This window comes from Tiliqua scincoides, chromosome 7, assembly GCF_035046505.1.
Source record: "Tiliqua scincoides isolate rTilSci1 chromosome 7, rTilSci1.hap2, whole genome shotgun sequence".
Classification (NCBI taxonomy): Eukaryota; Metazoa; Chordata; class Lepidosauria; order Squamata; family Scincidae; genus Tiliqua; species Tiliqua scincoides.
The window spans coordinates 31118288-31138024 of record NC_089827.1 but is presented as its reverse complement, the minus strand read 5'-3'; the positions used below and the strand labels follow the sequence as shown (position 1 = coordinate 31138024).

At 47.0% G+C, this 19737-nt stretch overlaps 1 protein-coding gene across 3 annotated transcripts in view; it reads right to left on the bottom strand.

The window, feature by feature from the left end:
* Positions 1–2290: 2290 nt before the first annotated feature.
* PODXL (podocalyxin like) overlaps positions 2291–19737 on the bottom strand; it is a 33337-nt gene continuing 15890 nt past the window's right edge. The window contains exons 4-7 of one of the 3 annotated variants that reach the window (XM_066634233.1): positions 16834–16993; positions 15873–15934; positions 8496–8663; positions 2291–6250 (exon numbers count right to left, since the gene is read on the bottom strand). In XM_066634233.1, coding sequence (XP_066490330.1) covers positions 6056–6250; positions 8496–8663; positions 15873–15934; positions 16834–16993 — 585 coding nt within the window. In that variant the 3' untranslated portion in view covers positions 2291–6055. The remainder of the gene's footprint in view (positions 6251–8495; positions 8664–15872; positions 15935–16833; positions 16994–19737) is intronic. The other 2 variants (XM_066634234.1, XM_066634235.1) reach the window with 2 other exon arrangements.

Here is a 19737-nt window from a genome sequence, read left to right as displayed (position 1 = left end):
GGGAACTGAAGTCTCCAGTTGCCCAGGGCACAGATGATGACAAAATGCTTTCCAGCAGTACCTTTTATAGGGTACCACTCCAGAGGGCCCCCTCCCGGCCTTGGCAAGTGTCCTTTCAGAGGACACAGAGGCCTGCTGCTTGAAGAAAGAGCTTCAGAAGTCCTCCTAGGCAAATAGAACAGTGACTTAAACCAGGATCCTAATCAGCATGAGTATGTTGTATAACACCTGTATAACTTTTAGTGCCCCTTTTGGCACACATCAGCCTGACTGACCTGGTGGTTTTGATCCTTTTACCAGCAGGGCTTTCTGTATTTTGGTCCCTTGGGGGGGAGGGTCTGCTTGTGCTTGGCTCCCACCTGTTGTGCTTGGCTTAGCCTTCAAAGCCTACAGTGGTGGGCAAGGGCCCCATGTGTAGAGCAGGGCTGCAAGAAGCTGCCTGCCTGCCTTCCAGTTGGAATTGGAAATTGTTTTGGATCTGAAGCATGGTTGTCCCAAGACATTATGGCACACAGGAGGCCAAAGTTCCCTAATAACCCTCTCCTTAACAAGTTCTTCTGCCTCTTCAAGCCTCTTCAAGAGGTGAGGCTGCCATTCATTTCATCAGGGCTTCTGCTGGAGAAATGTCAAATAGATTGCATGTCCCAATGGTTAGAACCATTGCTTCCCTTCCATAGCAGCCCCAGAATCTGCCTCCTGAGGCAGCTACTTGACAGCTGCAACTAAATCTGAGGCAGAGTCTTGTGGCGTCTGTGGCTTTGGCTTGTGGACTGCTCTGGCATTTGCAGTGCTGAGAGAGACTTGAACTGCACATTCTACAGAGAATGAACAAAATCATCCATCCCATAATCACATTTTTCAAGAATGGGTGGAATTTTGTAGTGCACATACACTCTTGCTCATCTCTCAAGTACATTTTTCCATGCTGTACTCGGTACTGTTGCTGTTTTCAGATTTTCTTTTCTCAGCCCTGGGATATTCATTTCATTTTCTGTTCCCTCTTTTCCTGGCAGAAGATAAATAACTTATGGTCCTATATTGATGAAGTGCATGAGAGTTTATCTGGAGCGATGTGAGAGCAATTACCAATGTAGAATTATGCTGTATGTAATGTATATACGGAGAGAGAATGTATTTTGTTCATTTTTTTCTTAGTAAAAAAAGTCTATACTAAATTTTTGTGTTGGGAATTTATTTGAAGCAACTCTTCTGGATAGAATTGAGTTTTGGAGAAGAACTAGATTGTGAAACCATTGTGTAGGCTTCCTCATGAGGAAGCTGCTTGAACCATTCACTAAGGAGGCTGTGCCGTGTCTCCAAAACTAGATGTGATAGGGCAAAACAGATGCCATTTTTGGAATCAGCACCCCAAATATACCCAAGAATTGGTGTATCGTTTAAGGAAGCAAAATGTGTGTTGGCCTGTGTTGTGCATTGTCCTTTGTCCTGAAACGTGCAATACCTTGGGTGAAATGTTGAGAATGAAACTTTTCTTAATAACCAGTTAGGGGTGTCAAACATAAGGCCCAGGATGCGGCCCGCGGAAGCTTTTTATCCGGCCCTCAGGCTCTCAGCTGCTGAGCAGTGCTGAGGTGTTACTGCTAAAAGGGCAGCCCCCACGAAAATTGGGCTCTCCTATATCTTGAAATATGATAAAGATTTGCATGTTTTCTCTTCTGTCATTTGTAGTTAATGAATTCCTAAGTGAGAAAAAGTGCTTATTTTTGGTTATGAGTTGTTTAATGACATCACTTCCTGCCTAACAACATCGCTTCCGGCCCTCAGCAGGCATCATGAATGTCATTCGGCCTTTGGTATGAAACAAGCTTCATACCCAGAGTTAGGGGGATGTTTTGGAAGTTGGGGTTGATTCTTTTTACCTTTCAGGTTGTAGTACAGGAGAGGAAGAAACATTTCTACCCTACTCTCTACTCTGTCCCTAGCTGTTTTTTCTTTCTAAATTAAAAAAGCCCTAAATGTTTTGCCTAAGGGGCAAAGGGCCTTCCTTCATAGAGAAGATGCTTAGATGCTCTAAGTCAACCTTTTGACTTAGGTTGCCCTTTCCTGTAGCTAGATGGGCTGCATGTGGGCTGCATGCACATGACCCTATTGATGGATCCAACCACTTGTACTTGCTCATTCTGAGACTGGTGTGTGCAGCAGCTGCTACTTGAAGCTAGCAACTGTGGCCAAATGCTGATTTTAGAAATAAAACTTGTAACATTCATATGAAACACTAGAAAGCAATTAGGACGTTTTTTGTGCCTGTCCGTAGCAAAAACATCAACACTTCACAGAAGAACTCTTTATTGACAGAAATGAACAGTGTCTTCAAAATATACTCAGTATAAAAATGCAACAATCTTTACAATCCAGTTCCTCATTAAAAATTCCAGTGTATATCAGGCTCCTGTTTCAGCACAAGGAAACACTGTATAGTGTTCACTGCAGAAGCCATGCAGACTTGAGAGTCGCATTTAATCACAATTACGAAAGGACTACACTCGTTTGAGGATGCAGCATGCAGGAGACCCAGCTTCCGGTTCCTTCTCAGGCCTCTAGGTTGCGGCATGACCTTGGGGTAAGTCTCAGTGTAGCCTACTTTGCCATGTGGTTGGGATCATACATTATACAGGAACACTGAAGGTACAGTACACACAAAAGTATGACAGAGTACATTTGACCAACATTAATTAAAACTGCAGGCATGAATTGAGTTAGCAGTGCTCTGAGCTTTAGCCTGTACGGAGCATCACGTTGAATGGGTAATGACATCAACATTTTCTCTTAAGATTTTGAAAACAAATTGCATGTGTGTGTGGTGGTTTGTTCTTAACCAGAATTATAATCTTATATTGGGTGTAAATTCTAAGTTTTGTGTTGGAGGAGGGAACTGAAGCTTTTGGTACAACACAGGAAAGAGGCTTCACTGCTCCCTACACCCATTCCTGTTTCTATTGCAGTGTGCTGCTTTTAGCGAACTGTCAGCTTTGCACTGTTAAGCTCCCTGTCACTTTGCAGTGACATCACTTCCAATAAACAGGCAGAGCAAAGCAACCAAGAATAATTATGGCTTGATTTGCTTTAATCCTGGGGGGTTGGCTTACTTCAGCCTTCTAAATAAGTCATCTGGTTGCGTGCATTGAGGAAGAGAGTCCTCCCCAAGACCAACTGGAAGGGGAGAGGATTTATGCATCCTTTGGCTACATGTTGGCCTGGGGAAAGTTGCCAAGGCTCAGAATAGTGTGGCTGGGGTCAGAGGTTGGGTTGGGGGCCAGAAAAGAAGCCCCTGAGAGCCAGATTTGGCTTCAACCTGCAGATCCCCCAAGACAGACTTTGGTCTTATAGAACAAAATTGGTTTTTATATTGCTGGGTTTTTTTCGCTTGCATTCAAGATCAGTATGACTAGCTTTGAACAGCCTCTCTCTCACATATTGATGGGGGGGGGTGTCATGTTGAACTGCCTACATTTTGTGTAAAAGAACAGTTTATAAGGGAATCCTTTTATTGGAACAACTTGGATTGCTGCAGGCTTCATGGAATCTGAAGGCTTGCCAATTCCTGTGCCAAATGCAGGGCCAATAAAGGTATTCTAAATTTGTGTCTATTCCCTGAGAGCCAAAATGGGTATCACCATACCAGAAGTTATGGTTTTGCCATAAGTGTTCTGTTCAAATCAATGGTTTGGTATGGGTTAGCTCGAAGCATGTTCTAACATCTGTATTTTCACAATATTTTCTCTAACCCACCCCATCCATTTATCTTTTCTCCAAAGTGCATGTCTGGGGAAAGATGGAGAGGCAGATTTCATCCAAGGCAATCACAGTGCCCTTTATTAATAGGACTTTGGTGTGTTCCTCACATCTGAAATCTTTCTCCTCTGAATAGGGCTGAGAGATGAACTCTTCCAGCAGTTTCCCCTCAAATTATTTTTCTTGGCAGACATGATGAGATGTTATCAACACTTTCCTATGTTATGTACAAAACAAGATAGAAAAACAATGGCTACAAGTTCTAAACAGTCTACTTTGTGCTACTGCACTGTAAGGCGCTGGATGAAATCAAACAAGTATTTCTCATGATCGTTATTAATGCAATGCTGTTAAATGAATTAGTTCTTTGGAAGTGATGTTTGCAGAATAGCAAAAGAAGTTCATTGTTTAAGACAGGATGGATGTTTCTGCTGTGCAACCACAAAAGTAAGAAATTGTCCAGTCTCTGTGCCAAAACATCCCACTGTCAGAAACTGCACTGTTGTTGCTTGAGGACAAATTCTATGTCCTTTGCAAAGCTGAATAAAGAACCTGCATGTGCACTGCTCCTCAAGCGATTGCTTAGAAAGCATCGTGCAAGAAATGTTAACAGCTCTGGGTATGGCACTATTTACATTTTTAAAAAAAACAATGCTGTGTTGGGACTCAAAATGAGATGTAGCATTGGGGCTGGGTAGGTGGTAGCAGCAGAGTTTTGGCTTGCTTTCAAGGCCCTGGGCCCATCTCCTGACACTTCTTTCAAATGCAATGTAAAAGTCCAGTTAAATTCCATTTTTTACTGCACTGTTTTCAGTGTCCAGAATCTTTGGGAGATTGTCCAAATCAGAATCAGACACTGGAATCAGTGTCCAGAATCTACTTTGGGAGTTGGACCTGCCTCATTATTTTGCTTCTGCTACTTTTTGCTCTTTTTGCTTCTACTACTTTTTGCTTTTGCTCATGGTTCCAAAATCATGCTTTTGCTCATGGTTCCATGTGGTCAGGGCCAGAGCAGCTGCTTGGAAAAACACAAGCCTGAAAAATATTTGGCACAAATAGATTGATCATGCAACTTCCTGTAGATCAGGAGAGGATGTCACCATTAATCTCTTTGGTTAAGAAAATGAGATTCCCCACATTGAATAATTACATATTCTAGAGCGACAGTCCCCCCAACTAGATTTTAGACACTTATTTGAACTTTGTTCCCCTAAGAAGGAGCCATAGTTCTACCCACCAATCAAAATAATTAGGTCTACGTTCTGAGCTATGCTTGTCAAAGGCACAAATTCTTTCCTTTTAACCCCTGCCACAATTGATACCATTGCTGTAGTCACAAGGCATACAAAATAGCCACAGCAAGCACAGCTCCAGTTTTTAAGGGGGGAGGGAAGGGAGGAGAGAATAGAGTTGGAGTCATAGCCATGGGAGAACCTGTAACTTGGTAGGAAGTATCTGTTTTACATTCCAAAGGCCCAGAATTCAATTTCCACAAAAACAATCCAAGAGCAACCACAATATTGGGTTAGGTAGACCAGTGTAATCTGAATAAGTATAAGGCAGCTTTATGTAATGAGGATGTGTGGAGGAGAGGATGATCTGTACTACAGCTGTAGCCCATATTTGGGTACTCGTGTACTGTGAATGAAAGTTACTCACATTTTGTGTCACACCTTGTGTCACTAACATTTCAAGTGTAACTCAAATTCTGAACTCTGACTTGAATGTGTCACAACCATTTGCAGAAACAGATTAGTTTCTGCAATCCAGTTTAGAGTGGGGGCAATATGAAGTTCATTACTCATTACTCCATCCCCACAGAGTTGACGTCCTACTCAAATATCTTCCATCTTCTGGCACTGCATGAGGCATTTCCACTGCACTCTCAGAACTCTGAGGCCTAGAAGCTTGCTTCACATTAAATTGATGCTGCAAAAGAGCTTTCAGTGGGATAGGAACAGAACACATTCACAGAAGACTAGACCAATATGTGCAGACTTGCTCCAGTGGCCTCTTACCACCTGGAAAAGCCTTTTACCTGTTTCTTATATGGATTGCCCATCACTGCTCTCCTTCCATTCTAATAAATGCTTAAATAGGAGGCACTGTTTTGAAAAATATACATACACATATCCGCGCATACAATTTTGCACATTGCAAGCCAATGTGATTGCTTGTGAAAACCAAACTGATTTTGGCCATGCAGGCATCTTTTGTATGGCCCTCTCGCCTTGCATGTTGGCACTTGTGGTTTCAATTGGAGATTTCTGTTTTTTGCTCAGTAGGACATTCACTCTCTCAATTATAAATGTGTGTCCTCCTCCTCCTCCAGATCCTCTCTCGTCAGGTTGTCCATGGGGACAATCCAGCTGTCTCCAAGTTCCCCATTCAGATTGACCTTTTTCTCCTGCATTTCTGACAAGGTCTCCATCACCTCCAGGGTGGGATTGTCATGATAACCATTCTCCATCGTTTGAAGTTCTTCTGTCAGGCGCTGCTACAAGGCAAGACATACAAGGATGAAATGTACAAGGATGTGCAAATCCCGCCCCCAGTCATGTTTTCTATATTGAAATATCATGCTTCTCTCAATTATTTGTGGCTGTCTGCCCCCCCCCCCCCAATGCAGGCACGTTTACGGCAAGCCCCAACTACAAGCCCTGGTGGTGTCTGCCGGCATTAAGGTGTAACAATGGGAGGTGTCTCTACTTTCCACTGAACCAGAGGGTCAGGCTGAAATGCTCCTTAAGTCCCCAAGCAAGAATTCTGGCTGCTGAGAAGGGTGTTCCCCCCCTTCTTCTTCTCCAGTGATATGTGTGTTGGCTCACATTAACCCTCATTGCCCTCACTGGCTAACTGTGAACTGTTTTAGCTTATGTATAAATTATACTATGAGATAGAACTTCTCTCTATTTCTCTCTATGTGTGGTGCTTCTGCCCTCTTGTGACCATTTGCAGCAATAGTGAGAAATTGCAGGAAAGGTAACTCAGCCAAATTGGTCTCACCACTGCCTGATAGATGTCATCCAAAATCATAAAGAGATGAAGTTAAAAGCCATTTCTGCCCAACACTGCAACAGGGAACAAATGTGGACTGGGCAAAAATTGTCACAAAACAGTGACCATTTCATCTCTATCAAATCTGAAGGTTGCTACTCTCATCCTCCCTGACCTCTCTGCTGCCTCTGACACAGTTAATTACTTTCTCTTGCTTGACTCCCTTTTTGCTACAGGTCTTTGTGATTCTGTCCCCACCTGGTTCTCTTTGTACCTGCCAAATCCTCCTTCAATAGCTCTGCCTCTGTGTTTTTCTCCTCTGTTGGGTTCCCAAAGGAAACTCTTCTTGGCCTGCTTTTCTCTCTGTCTGTGGTGACTTTGTTAATTAGCCACCAGTGTCTACCCCAGAAGTGATTCCTCCATTCAGTTCCCACTTGGATGTTTCATTGCTGTCTCAAAAGGTTGGGCAACCCAATCTTAACTGGGCTGACTGTGGCAAATCTCGCAATCCATCACCATAATTCCAGACTTAACAGCACAAAAACTGCACCACAGTTGTGTGCTCTGGGGATGCCAGCACAAAAAGCCAGAGACTGTGCACATGTGACTAGTTCCCAGAGCAGTTGGAATGGTGAGGGGGCGGCCAATGCAGGGGATGTTTGGGGCTAGGAGCGGGCCAGGCAGGGTGCCCCCTGTCTGAGGTGGCAAGATCTCAGCAGCAGGCATACATGCAGAGTTTGTATCCCCTTTCTCTTTCTAGAAGCTCCTGCCTCCATCTCCCTCTCCCCTCTGTCAAAGTTTGTAAACTCCACAGGGTAGAGACCACTTTTGTAAAGCACTGCAGTTGGCACTCCAGCTCCTGGAACAGTATTACAGCCGTGCTCAGCAGGTGGGAAAAATATTCTGGACCATGCAAGTTTGTGCTTGTCCTACCCTTATGTGTATAGGGCAGAACAGCTGACAAAAGTTCCTGGGAGTGCTTTTCTTGGAATTATTTTATCAGAGGCCAAGGAAGGCCAAGGAGGCCAAGAGGAAGGCCAAGAATACTTTAGTATCAGTAACATTAAGTCTTCAATAGCAATCTCTTCAGTTTGGCACAGATGACTGAAGAGCTATCTACCCCCAGATCCAGCCTATGGTGCTCCTATGCAATTATAATGAAGATGTGGATTTCCTGCTCATTTAGAGAAATCAGTTTCACACTAAGTAAGGCAGGTCCCTTTTTTCAGCAAAGGGAGTCCCTCAGGGGTCTGCTTCCAGAACACAGTATGTGGCTACTTTGCTGCACCTGAGCAGGGCAAGGTGTGATGGATGCTCACTTGTTTGCAGTGGCAAACAAGTATGTTCCACAGTGGAAGAAGGTCAGGACAGAAATAAAAGAAGGGGCTTGGGAAGTGCCCATGAGCCAGGAGCATCCCCTGGCCTGGATAGTGTTACTGTGTGTTACTATGTGTTACTATGCATAGTGTTACTATGTGTAGGCTTCTCCTTATGTGTATAGGGCAGAACAGCTGACAAAAGTTCCTGGGAGTGCTTTTCTTGGAATTATTTTATTAGAGGCCAGAGGAAGGCCAAGAATACTTTAGTATCAGTAACATTAAGTCTTCAATAGCAATCTCTTCAGTTTGGCACAGATGACTGAAGAGCTATCTACCCCCAGATCCAGCCTATGGTGCTCCTATGCACATAGGGAGAAGCCTACAGCTTCTGCAACACACATTTTCTGGAACACAAGTCCTGGTTACCTGGTCCTTCCTCTGAGAAAGTCGTTGGTGGCAGCAGCCATAGATGGCAGCCACAAGAAGCAGCGAAGCGGCCATGCAGACGATGGTGATGATTAAAGGCATGCTGAAGCGGTCCTCCATGTTGATATCCTCTGTCCTGCCACTGTGAGTGACGTTGCTCACACCAAGCTGTTGAAGGGAAGTGGTAGATGGGGTGGAATGGCTGGGGGCAAAAGGGGCATGTACAGTCCCAGCGAGCCACTTCTGCTGGTTAACTTGGCAATTATTCCCTACCCCAGGCGCTGCATACCCTGTGCTGGAACCCTCAACACTCTGCTAAGGAAAGTGAAATTCTGCAGACTGTATAAAAATTCCACCTCTGTGAACACTGGCTTGGTGTTTTCTGCATAAGCCCTGCTGCTTCTGCTGGTCACAGGAAGGGACACAGTTATTTGAGATGCTAAAGCCACAATATGATCACTATAATTCTGTATTCTTCAACCTGTGTTAGGGCAATGCAAGCAGTGTTGCTCTCACACACTCTTAGCCCTGATGTTCCGCAAGCAGACATGGCGGAAAGGCTCTCAAGGTCATGTACAGAACCTGTGCCTGTACTGTTTAAGTGCCCTCTCCCATGTGCATTCATCCATGTATGGGTTCCATTCATTCATGGGGAAAAAGGAAAGGCTGAGGCTGTGCCTCTGTCGAAGCTGGAAGTGCCAGAGAGTGGCTGCTGCTGAACTCCTGGCCAGCTGTTCAGACACTGAGGGCACTAGAGGTGCAGTGATGCCCATGTCATGTCAGCTTCTGGCATTCAAGGTCACCCAGCTGCCGGGGAAGGTCCCTGGCCACATCCACAAGGACCAGTCACAATTTCTGAAAAGGGTTCACGTCTCCTTCCTAGTGGTCTAATAGGCCGTGCATCCTTGCACTCAGTAGCTGAAGGCCTGCAGGCTGGTTGCCAAGTAACATTTTCAGGACTGTTCAGTGGAATGCCCACTTCCACTTCTACTATGAAATGGTTATTGCAGTGTATCTGGTTCCTGCAAACCTTGTACCCTGTGGAAAGAGGGTAATAAGAAAGATCCATTCTTCCCAAATTCTGATGGGCAGGAGCAGTCTTTCCCTTCTTCTTGGATCAGGGCTGGCCTTTCTCAATGGCTGCCAGCAGGATCACTAAAAGTCAGCGCCTACTTGAGGAATGCATCTGACATAAGCCTTTATCCATCTCAGTCCACATGGCAGTTGCAAACACTGAGTTGGGAGTCCAGCCCACTGCATGTATTCATCCATAGAACAAGTACGGTCCCAGAGCTCCAGCCCCAGGAGACGTGGGGGCCTGGCCCCATCAGGGATACTTCAGGTGCGTGCCCTAAATTTTAAGAGGCTCTGCAGACGCGTGTGGCCTCTGGGAACCAAGTGCCTCGGGAACTAAGTGCCAGGTAAGGCACGAGAGTTTAGCATCTGGGCGAGGAGAAGGCAAGGAGACCTCTGAGTTTTGGAGAAGGAGAGGAGGAGGAGGTAAGTGTACTCATTCTAACGCTTTGTCTTTCTAACTCCCTGTCTTCTAACCTTTAACCTTTAAAGCAACCTTAAATCAAAATTGAAAGTTAGCACCTAAGGGTCTACCTAAGGGTTAGCTCATAGGTCTACTCGTGAGTAAGAGCAGAGTCCTACTCGTGAGTAAGAGCCCAAGGGTCAGGCATTTAAAACAAAGTTGAAAGTTAGCCGCACCTAAGGTAGCACCTAATCGAAGGAAGGGAGGAGGATAAAGTGGAAAGCAGGTTTTTCTACTTGTTTAAATTAAACCTATACCTAACCCAGGTTAAACTTAATCTAAGTTAGAACATAACCTAAACAGGTCAGTAAATTGGAACACAGGACACAGGATCTAGAGAGCAATAAATAATTTTAAACAAACCCAAATAAAAACTAGCTTGAGGTTACAAAAACAGTCCAGCCTAAGAGAACAGAACTAGGAGGGAAAGAACCTAGTAAGGGGCAATTCCCAACCCATTAAGAGCCCCATTAGGCTAATCCAAGCAGTCCATTCAGGAGCCTGCAGAGTAGGTCATGCCCATCGGCAGCCTTGTTGTCTTCCTGAGCTTTTGTAAACTCAGCTGGGAAGGCCAGCCCCCTTTCAATCAGGAAGGAAGGAGGGAGGAGGAGCCAGCCAGGAGTATAAAGCTAGGCCGGCCATCTCTGCAGACGCGTGTGGCCTTTGGGAAACAAGTGCCTCAGGAACTAAGTGCCAGGTAAGGCACGAGAGTTTAGCATCTGGGCGAGTTCAGCAGCAGGGCGAGGAGGCCAGGCCCCCATACACTGCCCTTCCTCTTCCCTTGAGAAAAGGGCTGCTATCCAGTGTACGGTTTTTAAAAGGACCCCTAAATAAAACAACAACAACAACAACAACAACAACAAAGCTATGCAGTCAGACAGCCAGCAGCAGGGTGGGGGCTATCCAGTGTTCTGCATTGAGTGCCACATGTATGATTATATGCCTCTGGGGCATAAGTCATGGGTGTGTCCTCGGTGCAAGGAGCTCCAGGGTCTCAGGGAACGTGTCCGCTCCCTTGAAGCCTTGGTGGCCGACCTGGAGAAGCACAGGCAGCCAGAGGAGGACCATGGGGAGACTTCCGGGGATGATCAGGCTTCGTCCCAACCTCAGGCGTGCAGCTCCTCGGCTGCCCGGGTGGGAAGTCTCAGGACTGGAGGACGTCATCCTGGAGAGGAGGGAAACAATCCCCTAGGGGGGAATCCCTTCTCCAGGGGATGGGCCCGTATCCGAGCGCACTCGGGATACTCCTCGGCGGGAGGGGGGTCGGGGGCTTCTTGTAGTGGGGGATTCGATTATTAGAAACATAGAGAGGGGGGTTTGCGACGGATGTGAGGACCGCATGGTGACTTGCCTGCCTGGCGCGAAGGTTGCGGACATCACTTCTCGTCTAGACAGGCTAGTAGACAGTGCTGGGGGAGAGGTAGCGGCTGTGGTGCATGTCGGCACCAACGACGTGGGCAAGTGTAGCTGGGAGGTCCTGGAGGCCAAATTTAGGCTTTTAGGCAGGAAGCTGAAAGCCAGGACCTCAAAGGTAGCGTTCTCTGAAGTGCTACCTGTTCCACGCGCAGGGCCAGCTAGGCAGGCGGAGATCAGGGGTCTCAATGCGTGGATGAGACGGTGGTGTAGGGAGGAGGGGTTTAGATTCGTTAGGCACTGGGGAACGTTTTGGGACAAGCGGGGCCTGTACAAGAGGGACGGGCTCCATTTGAACCAGAATGGAACCAGACTGCTGGCGCATAACATTAAAAAGGTGGCAGAGCAGCTTTTAAACTGATCCCTGGGGGAAGGCCGACAGGAGCCGAGGGGCATCCGGTTCGGGACTCCTCATCCCTATGGGATCCCTATGGGATGAGGATGGGGAGGTTAGAGAACAACAAGACAAAGGCAGGGTAGGAGAAGAAATTGGGAAAGGTAGGGTGATGGGATGTGATAGACGGTTTGGCACAATGAGAGGATGCAGGGACAAAGGAGCAAATAAGCAGCCCATCCTGGGGCATTCTGTGTATAAATGCTTTTATGCGAATGCCCGAAGTCTACGAGCAAAGGTGGGAGAACTGGAATGTCTGGTGACAAGGGAAAATATTGACATAGTGGGCATAACGGAAACCTGAATACGGAGAATCAGTGGGATACCACAATCCCGGGCTATAAACTCTACAGGAGGGACAGGCAGGGGCGTGTTGGAGGTGGGGTGGCCCTTTATGTTAAGGAAGGGATAGAATCCAGCAAAGTAGAGATTGAAGGTGGGTCCGACTCCACCATAGAATCTCTGTGGGTTAAATTACCAGGCTTGTGCAGCGATGTAATACTGGGGGCGTGCTATCGTCCTCCAGACCAGAAATCTGATGGGGACCTTGAAATGAGGAAACAGATCAGGGAGGTGACAAGGAGGAACAGGGTTGTAATCATGGGGGACTTCAATTATCCTCATATTGACTGGGTCAATTTGTGTTCTGGTCACGATAAGGAAACCGGATTTCTTGACGTGCTAAATGACTGTGGCTTAGATCAGCTAGTCACGGAGCCCACCAGAGGACAGGTGACTCTGGATTTAATATTGTGTGGTACGCAGGACCTGGTTAGAGATGTAAACGTTACTGAGCCATTGGGGAACAGTGATCATGCTGCGATCCATTTTGACGTGCATGTTGGGGGAAGAATACCAGGCAAATCTCTAACAAAAACCCTTGACTTCCGACAGGCGGACTTCCCTCAAATGAGGAGGCTGGTTAGAAGGAGGTTGAAAGGAAAGGTAAAAAGAGTCCAATCTCTCCAGAGTGCATGGAGGCTGCTTAAAACAACAGTAATAGAGGCCCAGCAGAGGTGTATAACGCAAAGAAAGAAGGGTTCCACTAAATCCAGGAGGGTGCCCGCATGGCTAACCAGCCAAGTTAGAGAGGCTGTGAAGGGCAAGGAAGCTTCCTTCCGTAAATGGAAGTCTTGCCCTAATGAGGAGAATAAAAAGGAACATAAACTGTGGCAAAAGAAATGTAAGAAGGTGATATTGGAGGCCAAGAGAGACTATGAGGAACGCATGGCCAGCAACATTAAGGGGAATAATAAAAGCTTCTTCAAATATGTTAGAAGCAGGAAACCCGCCAGAGAAGCGGTTGGCCCTCTGGATGGTGAGGGAGGGAAAGGGGAGATAAAAGGAGACTTAGAGATGGCAGAGAAATTAAATGAGTTCTTTGCATCTGTCTTCATGGCAGAAGACCTCGGGCAGATACCGCTGCCCGAACGGCCCCTCCTGACCGAGGAGTTAAGTCAGATAGAGGTTAAAAGAGAAGATGTTTCAGACCTCATTGATAAATTAAAGATCAATAAGTCACCGGGCCCTGATGGCATCCACCCAAGGGTTATTAAGGAATTGAATAATGAAGTTGCAGATCTCTTGACAAGTTGACAAGATGCAACTTGTCCCTCAAAACAGCTACGGTGCCAGAAGATTGGAGGATAGCAAATGTCACGCCTATTTTTAAAAAGGGAAAGAGGGGGGACCCGGGAAACTATAGGCTGGTCAGCCTAACATCCATACCGGGTAAGATGGTGGAATGCCTCATCAAAGATAGGATCTCAAAACACATAGACGAACAGGCCTTGCTGAGGGAGAGTCAGCATGGCTTCTGTAAGGATAAGTCTTGCCTCACAAACCTTATAGAATTCTTTGAAAAGGTCAACAGGCATATGGATGCGGGAGAACCCGTGGACATTATATATCTGGACTTTCAGAAGGCGTTTGACACGGTCCCTCACCAAAGGCTACTGAAAAAACTCCACAATCAGGGAATTAGAGGACAGGTCCTATCGTGGATTGAGAACTGGTTGGAGGCCAGGAAGCAGAGAGTGGGTGTCAATGGGCAATTTTCACAATGGAGAGAGGTGAAAAGCGGTGTGCCCCAAGGATCTGTCCTGGGACCGGTGCTTTTCAACCTCTTCATAAATGACCTGGAGACAGGGTTGAGCAGTGAGGTAGCAAAGTTTGCAGACAACACCAAACTTTTCCAAGTGGTGAAGACCAGAAGTGATTGTGAGGAGCTCCAGAAGGATCTCTCCAGACTGGCAGAATGGGCAGCAAAATGGCAGATGCGCTTCAATGTCAGTAAGTGTAAGGTCATGCACATTGGGGAAAAAAATCAAAACTTTAGATATAGGCTGATGGGTTCTGAGCTGTCTGTGACAGATCAGGAGAGAGATCTTGGGGTGGTGGTGGACAGGTCGATGAAAGTGTCGACCCAATGTGCGGTGGCAGTTAAGAAGGCCAATTCTATGCTTGGGATCATTAGGAAGGGTATTGAGAACAAAACGGCTAGTATTATAATGCCGTTGTACAAATCTATGGTAAGGCCACACCTGGAGTACTGTGTCCAGTTCTGGTCGCCGCATCTCAAAAAAGACATAGTGGAAATGGAAAAGGTGCAAAAGAGAGCGACTAAGATGATTACGGGGCTGGGGCACCTTCCTTATGAGGAAAGGCTACGGCGTTTGGGCCTATTCAGCCTAGAAAAGAGACGCTTGAGGGGGGGCATGATTGAGACATACAAAATTATGCAGGGAATGGACAGAGTGGATAGGGAGATGCTCTTTACACTCTCACATAATACCAGAACCAGGGGACATCCACTAAAATTGAGTGTTGGGTGGGTTAGGACAGACAAAAGAAAATATTTCTTTACTCAGCGTGTGGTCGGTCTGTGGAACTCCTTGCCACAGGATGTGGTGCTGGCGTCTAGCCTAGATGCCTTTAAAAGGGGATTGGACAAGTTTCTGGAGGAAAAATCCATTATGGGGTACAAGCCATGATGTGTATGCGTATCCTCCTGATTTTAGAAATGGGTTAAGTCAGAATGCCAGATGTAGGGGAGGGCACCAGGATGAAGTCTCTTGTTATCTGGTGTGCTCCCTGGGGCATTTGGTGGGCCGCTGTGAGATACAGGAAGCTGGACTAGATGGGCCTATGGCCTGATCCAGTGGGGCTGTTCTTATGTTCTTATGTTAACACAGCAAAAATATCTGGCCTTTTATTGTGCTGTTAAATTTACATGAGTAAACCTGTCCCCACCTTTTGCTTTTTATTCATCCATGCAGTGTCTAGAAAATTGTGGGCAACTTCAAAAAATAATCAAGCCTTCAGGTTCCTCACCACCCCATGAAGCCACTTTTATGTCTGTGGCAGATGGCTGGGGCAAAGCCTGTGGGAGGTGTGCCTCCACCTCCTTAATTGAGCTGTTGCTGAAGATTCAGGTTTGGTGGACCCTTGGCTGTTGGACCCTGAACCAACGTCCACTTGGCTGACCCTTGATAGCACTCCAGATTTCTTCAGGACAATGAACCTGCCACCTGTCCCAGGGATCCCATTACACAGGCCTACAAAATTGAGGGTCAGAAAAGTTTTTCCCAAACTTTATGGTGGTTTGATATGAATTTGGGGTGCCAATTCAAAAAATGACATCCGTTTTGCCCTATCACGTCTAGTTTTGGAGATATAGCCTCATTGGTTCAAGCAGGTTCCTCATGAGGAAGCCATGGTGTAGGCTTCCTCATGTGGAAGCTGCTTGAACCATTCACTAAAGAGGCTATGCCGTGTCTCCAAAACTAGACATGATAGGGCAAAATGGATGCCATTTTTGGAATCAACACCCCAAATATACCCAGGAATTGGGTTTAAGGAAGCAAAATGTGTGTTGGCCTGTGTTATTGAAGGGCCTTAGGCCTGATTGGGGTGGGCCAATTTATCTCTGAGCACATTTCAGCATTGGAGTTGTAATGCAATAGGATTCCCATGTACATAGTCAGTAACTTCCCTAAGTAATGGGGCTCATGCAAGCATATATTTTCTGTACCTTCTCCAGTTCTCCCTTGTTCATTATCAGAGAGTCAAACAGTTCTTTGGCCACAGAGTTTACTAATGGAAGGAAACAAAGAGGAAAAAATATTATTACTTCAGTGTGCCTCATGAAAGAGATATCTCCTACTTTGCACCATGAACTTTGTTCATGTTTTAATTGTGTAATTTTGGGCACTATGAGGCATTAAATAAGCGAGAGCGCAGCGTCTGGGCAGCCTGAGTACAGCCCACGGACTGCATTCAGCACAATGCTGAAGCCTTCCCCAATGTGAGCAGTAGTTATCTTCTGGTGCACTGCTCACAAGAAGCCCGCCTGATTGCTGCAGTGTGACCCTCTGCACAGTCACATCTGCTTGGAAATCTGGGGGCAAAGTCCGCTGGGGCTACAGGCACAACTACCCAGAGCATCGCTCTGCAGCAATTGCGTGGGCTTCTTGTAAGCATTGTGCTGTAATGGTAAGCACTGGTTCCAACAGGAACCGCTTTTTCAGCAAACTGTGGTCTCAAAATTGATGCCTTAGCACATACACAAAGGGCTTTGCCCTTACCACTGGACACACACACACACACACACACACACACACACACACACACACACACACACACACACTACATGGTAGCCCCCTAACCTGGTCTCTCTAATAGGCAGCATTTTCAGGTAAATGTTTTTGAGGCATAGAGTTGGAAGAGTACATATTTCTTCCCCTGTGGTTGATAAGCCAACCCTCTCCTGTTCCCTCGCCATTCTGGGCACAAAGCTGAGTTGTGCTAGGGACTAGGGAGCCCACAAGGTGAAGAGCAGGAGGCGCACATCCCTGGAACCTGGCCTGGGGGCAACTCAGCAGGCAAGGAGCAAGAGCTACAGTGGAAGGCTAGCTGCAGCCTTAGGAACACTTGGCAGCAGCCCTAAGTGCCTGCAGGGTCTCCTGAGGCCCAATATGGCAGGTGGTACTTACTTGTCACTGATGCATCAATGATGGCCAGATGCTTGGTGTCTGTCGTGGAAGAGGCCATCCTCACGGTGCACTGATCCCGGCTCTGGTTGAAGTTGGGTGCCCTAGCCTGGCAGATCAAGTCAACGAGTTTCTTTTCCAGGTGACTGTTCCTCAAGCTCTGCTATAGGAAGTAGGAGATGTCCTCTTTAGCAGGAGGTGGCTGCAACCCTCTCCCTTCCTTCACAGTGTGCCCTGCTTTGGGCAGGGCAACAGTGGGGGAGAGCTCTTGCCTCCCATGTTCTGCTTGTGGGCTTTTGGGAGGCATCTGACTAGCCAGTGTTGGACTGGTTGGAGACAGAGATGAGTTCAAAAGTCATATATTCCTTTTTAAATATGTGCCATGAGCTAGCTCAGGCTTGGCTGGTAGCCCCTCACTGGAATCCTTTCCACTCTTTAGCTGAAGGTTGCAGCGTAGAGCGTTCTCAAACTGTGGGTCCCGACCCACTATCCGGTTGCTATCCGATTTCTGGTGGGTCGTGAGAAGTTGGTAGCTGCCATCTTGGAAAAGACCTGGGCGGTGCCATTTTGGAAGAGGGCAAAGCCTAGACATCACCATTTTAAGCTTCCAGGCAGAGTAAAGAGAAAGAGCAGCTTGCACATGTGTAGAGACACCAGCATGCTGCTTATCCTCTGTGAGCTGCCCAGCCCCAGTCCCAGGCAAGAGGAGAGCTCACCTGGAGATTTTCAGATGACCTTTTCAGCTGCATGCTCCCTCATCGTTGGGGGGTGCAAGGCTCCTATTTGGCTCCCTTTTTACTGGAAAGCAGCGCAATCCCTTGAGGGGTGGTGGTGGAGCATCTCTGATTGTTTCTCTACCAGCAGCAGGGGGTCTGAATTATACAGCTTCCACAGCGGACCCTCCCTCCATACTGTCACCTGGCTGGACGCCAAGGGCTCCGGTGCCCTTTCCAACTGGGGAATCGGTGGTGGCAAGTGTTGTCCAGCCCAGCCAAGAGGCAGGTGAGAGGGAGCATGGAGGGAGCTCAGCAGGCCCCCTGCTCTAGGTGTGCTGGGGTGCCCCTCGTGTGGTGCCCCACACCACTAGGTCCTTTCTCTCCCAAGCCGACTGCGCTGCAGCGCTGCCCCCTCCCACATGACAGGCTTGCCCCCCTGCCCTCACCTCCCTTTCCTCAGCGTGAAGCCTGGCTGCTGAGGCACACTTGGGATGGGCATGGGTGGTGTCCCTATGCTTGCATCTTGTCAGCCAGGCAATCAAGGAGACCTCCCTCTCCTCGGCAAAGACAAAGGAGAGCGCTGCTCTTTAGAAACACATTGCCGCCACACCACCTCTCCCAGCCACGCGAGCGCGAGCTCTGTTCCAATGTAGCTACCCCACTGTTTGGTTCCTTTTAGCAGCTGAGAGGGGGGCATCCCTATCTTCCTTCTTACAGCTGTGAGGGGAATGCTCCACCACCAGCCCCCAGCCATTTCTCTGATGCACATTGTTAAAAGTAGTCAAACATATATGATGTGTCTCTCCAAGTGCCTTGGCCATCTCTTCTGCACTGAGCATGTGTGTGAGACAAACGGGGTTGGACTAAATGACCTTTTACGTTCCTTCCAATTCCATGATTTTGGTGATCTTTGGAGTTGTATGTGAAATTGGCTGAAAGTGAGCTCAGAGCATGTGGTTGAGAGCACTTTGGTGATCTTCAGGGTTGTATGTCAAATGGGCTGAAAGTAAGCACTGAGCATATGTCTGAGAAACTACAGACAGAATTGGACTAGATCAGCGGTGTCAAACTAGTTTCATACAGAGGGCCGAACAGCATTCATCATGTCTGCTGAGGGCCGAAAGTGATGTCATTAGACATGAAGTAAGGTCATTAAACATGTCATAACCAAAAATACTTTTTCTCACTTAGCTGCAAATGACAGAAGAGAAAACATGCAAATCTTGATCATATTTCAAGATAAGGGGCAGCCCAATTTTCATGTGGGCTGCACTTTCAGCAGTAACACCTCAGCGCTGCTCAGAAGCTGAGAGCCTGAGGACTGGATAAAAAGCTTTTGAGGGCCGCATCTGGCCCCTGAGCCTTATGTTTGACACCCATGATCTATCTGTTTGCTCCCTAGTTTGACTAGATGATCTCATACATCCCTTCTTATGTTGCTTTATTTTTATTCTTTTTGCTTGATAGCAAAGGTAATGGGGGGGAGAATTGGAAGACGCTTCCGAGCTGAAATATTTTCTCTTGTCATTTACAGCTTGCGTTCCTAGGTAAGAACGCATTCCTAGGATGTCACTAGGAAGTTTGATGACATCACTTCCAGCTCTGGCATCATAGTGATGTCACTTCCAGGTTGATGTCATCACTTCTGGTGGGTCCCAGACAGATTGTCATCCTCAGAAGTGGGTCCCGGGCTAAAAAGGGTGAGAACCACTGGCTTAGAGAATTACAGAAACAGCAACTCCAGCAGGACTTTCCCACTCATGCTAATCCCAAAAAGGGATGATGTAAACTCCTGTACTGCAGTAAATCAGGAACACACTCTCTCTCTTCCTCCAGCTGCAAGCTAACCACGTGACTTCTAACCAACAATGATGATAGCACTGTCCAGATGCAACTAGCTATTCCTTTGTTTACGTTACTAGAATCATAATACTAACTTTAATATTTAAGAGATTGTTTTTCTCTGCTACCATTGCATCTGCTGACAGCTGTCCGGCAGAGCTGTTCCATGTGGTGCGGGGCCTCCTTCATCAGGCCCCTCCAGTAGACTAGGAGGGATACACGGTCAGCCGCTGTGACGTGTTTGCACATTTTGCAGATAAAATCGATTGAATTCGTCACAATTTGGATGCCACATTGACAATGTCTGACGATGTCCCCTTGGCAACTGCTTGTCCAGTGTTGTGGGATT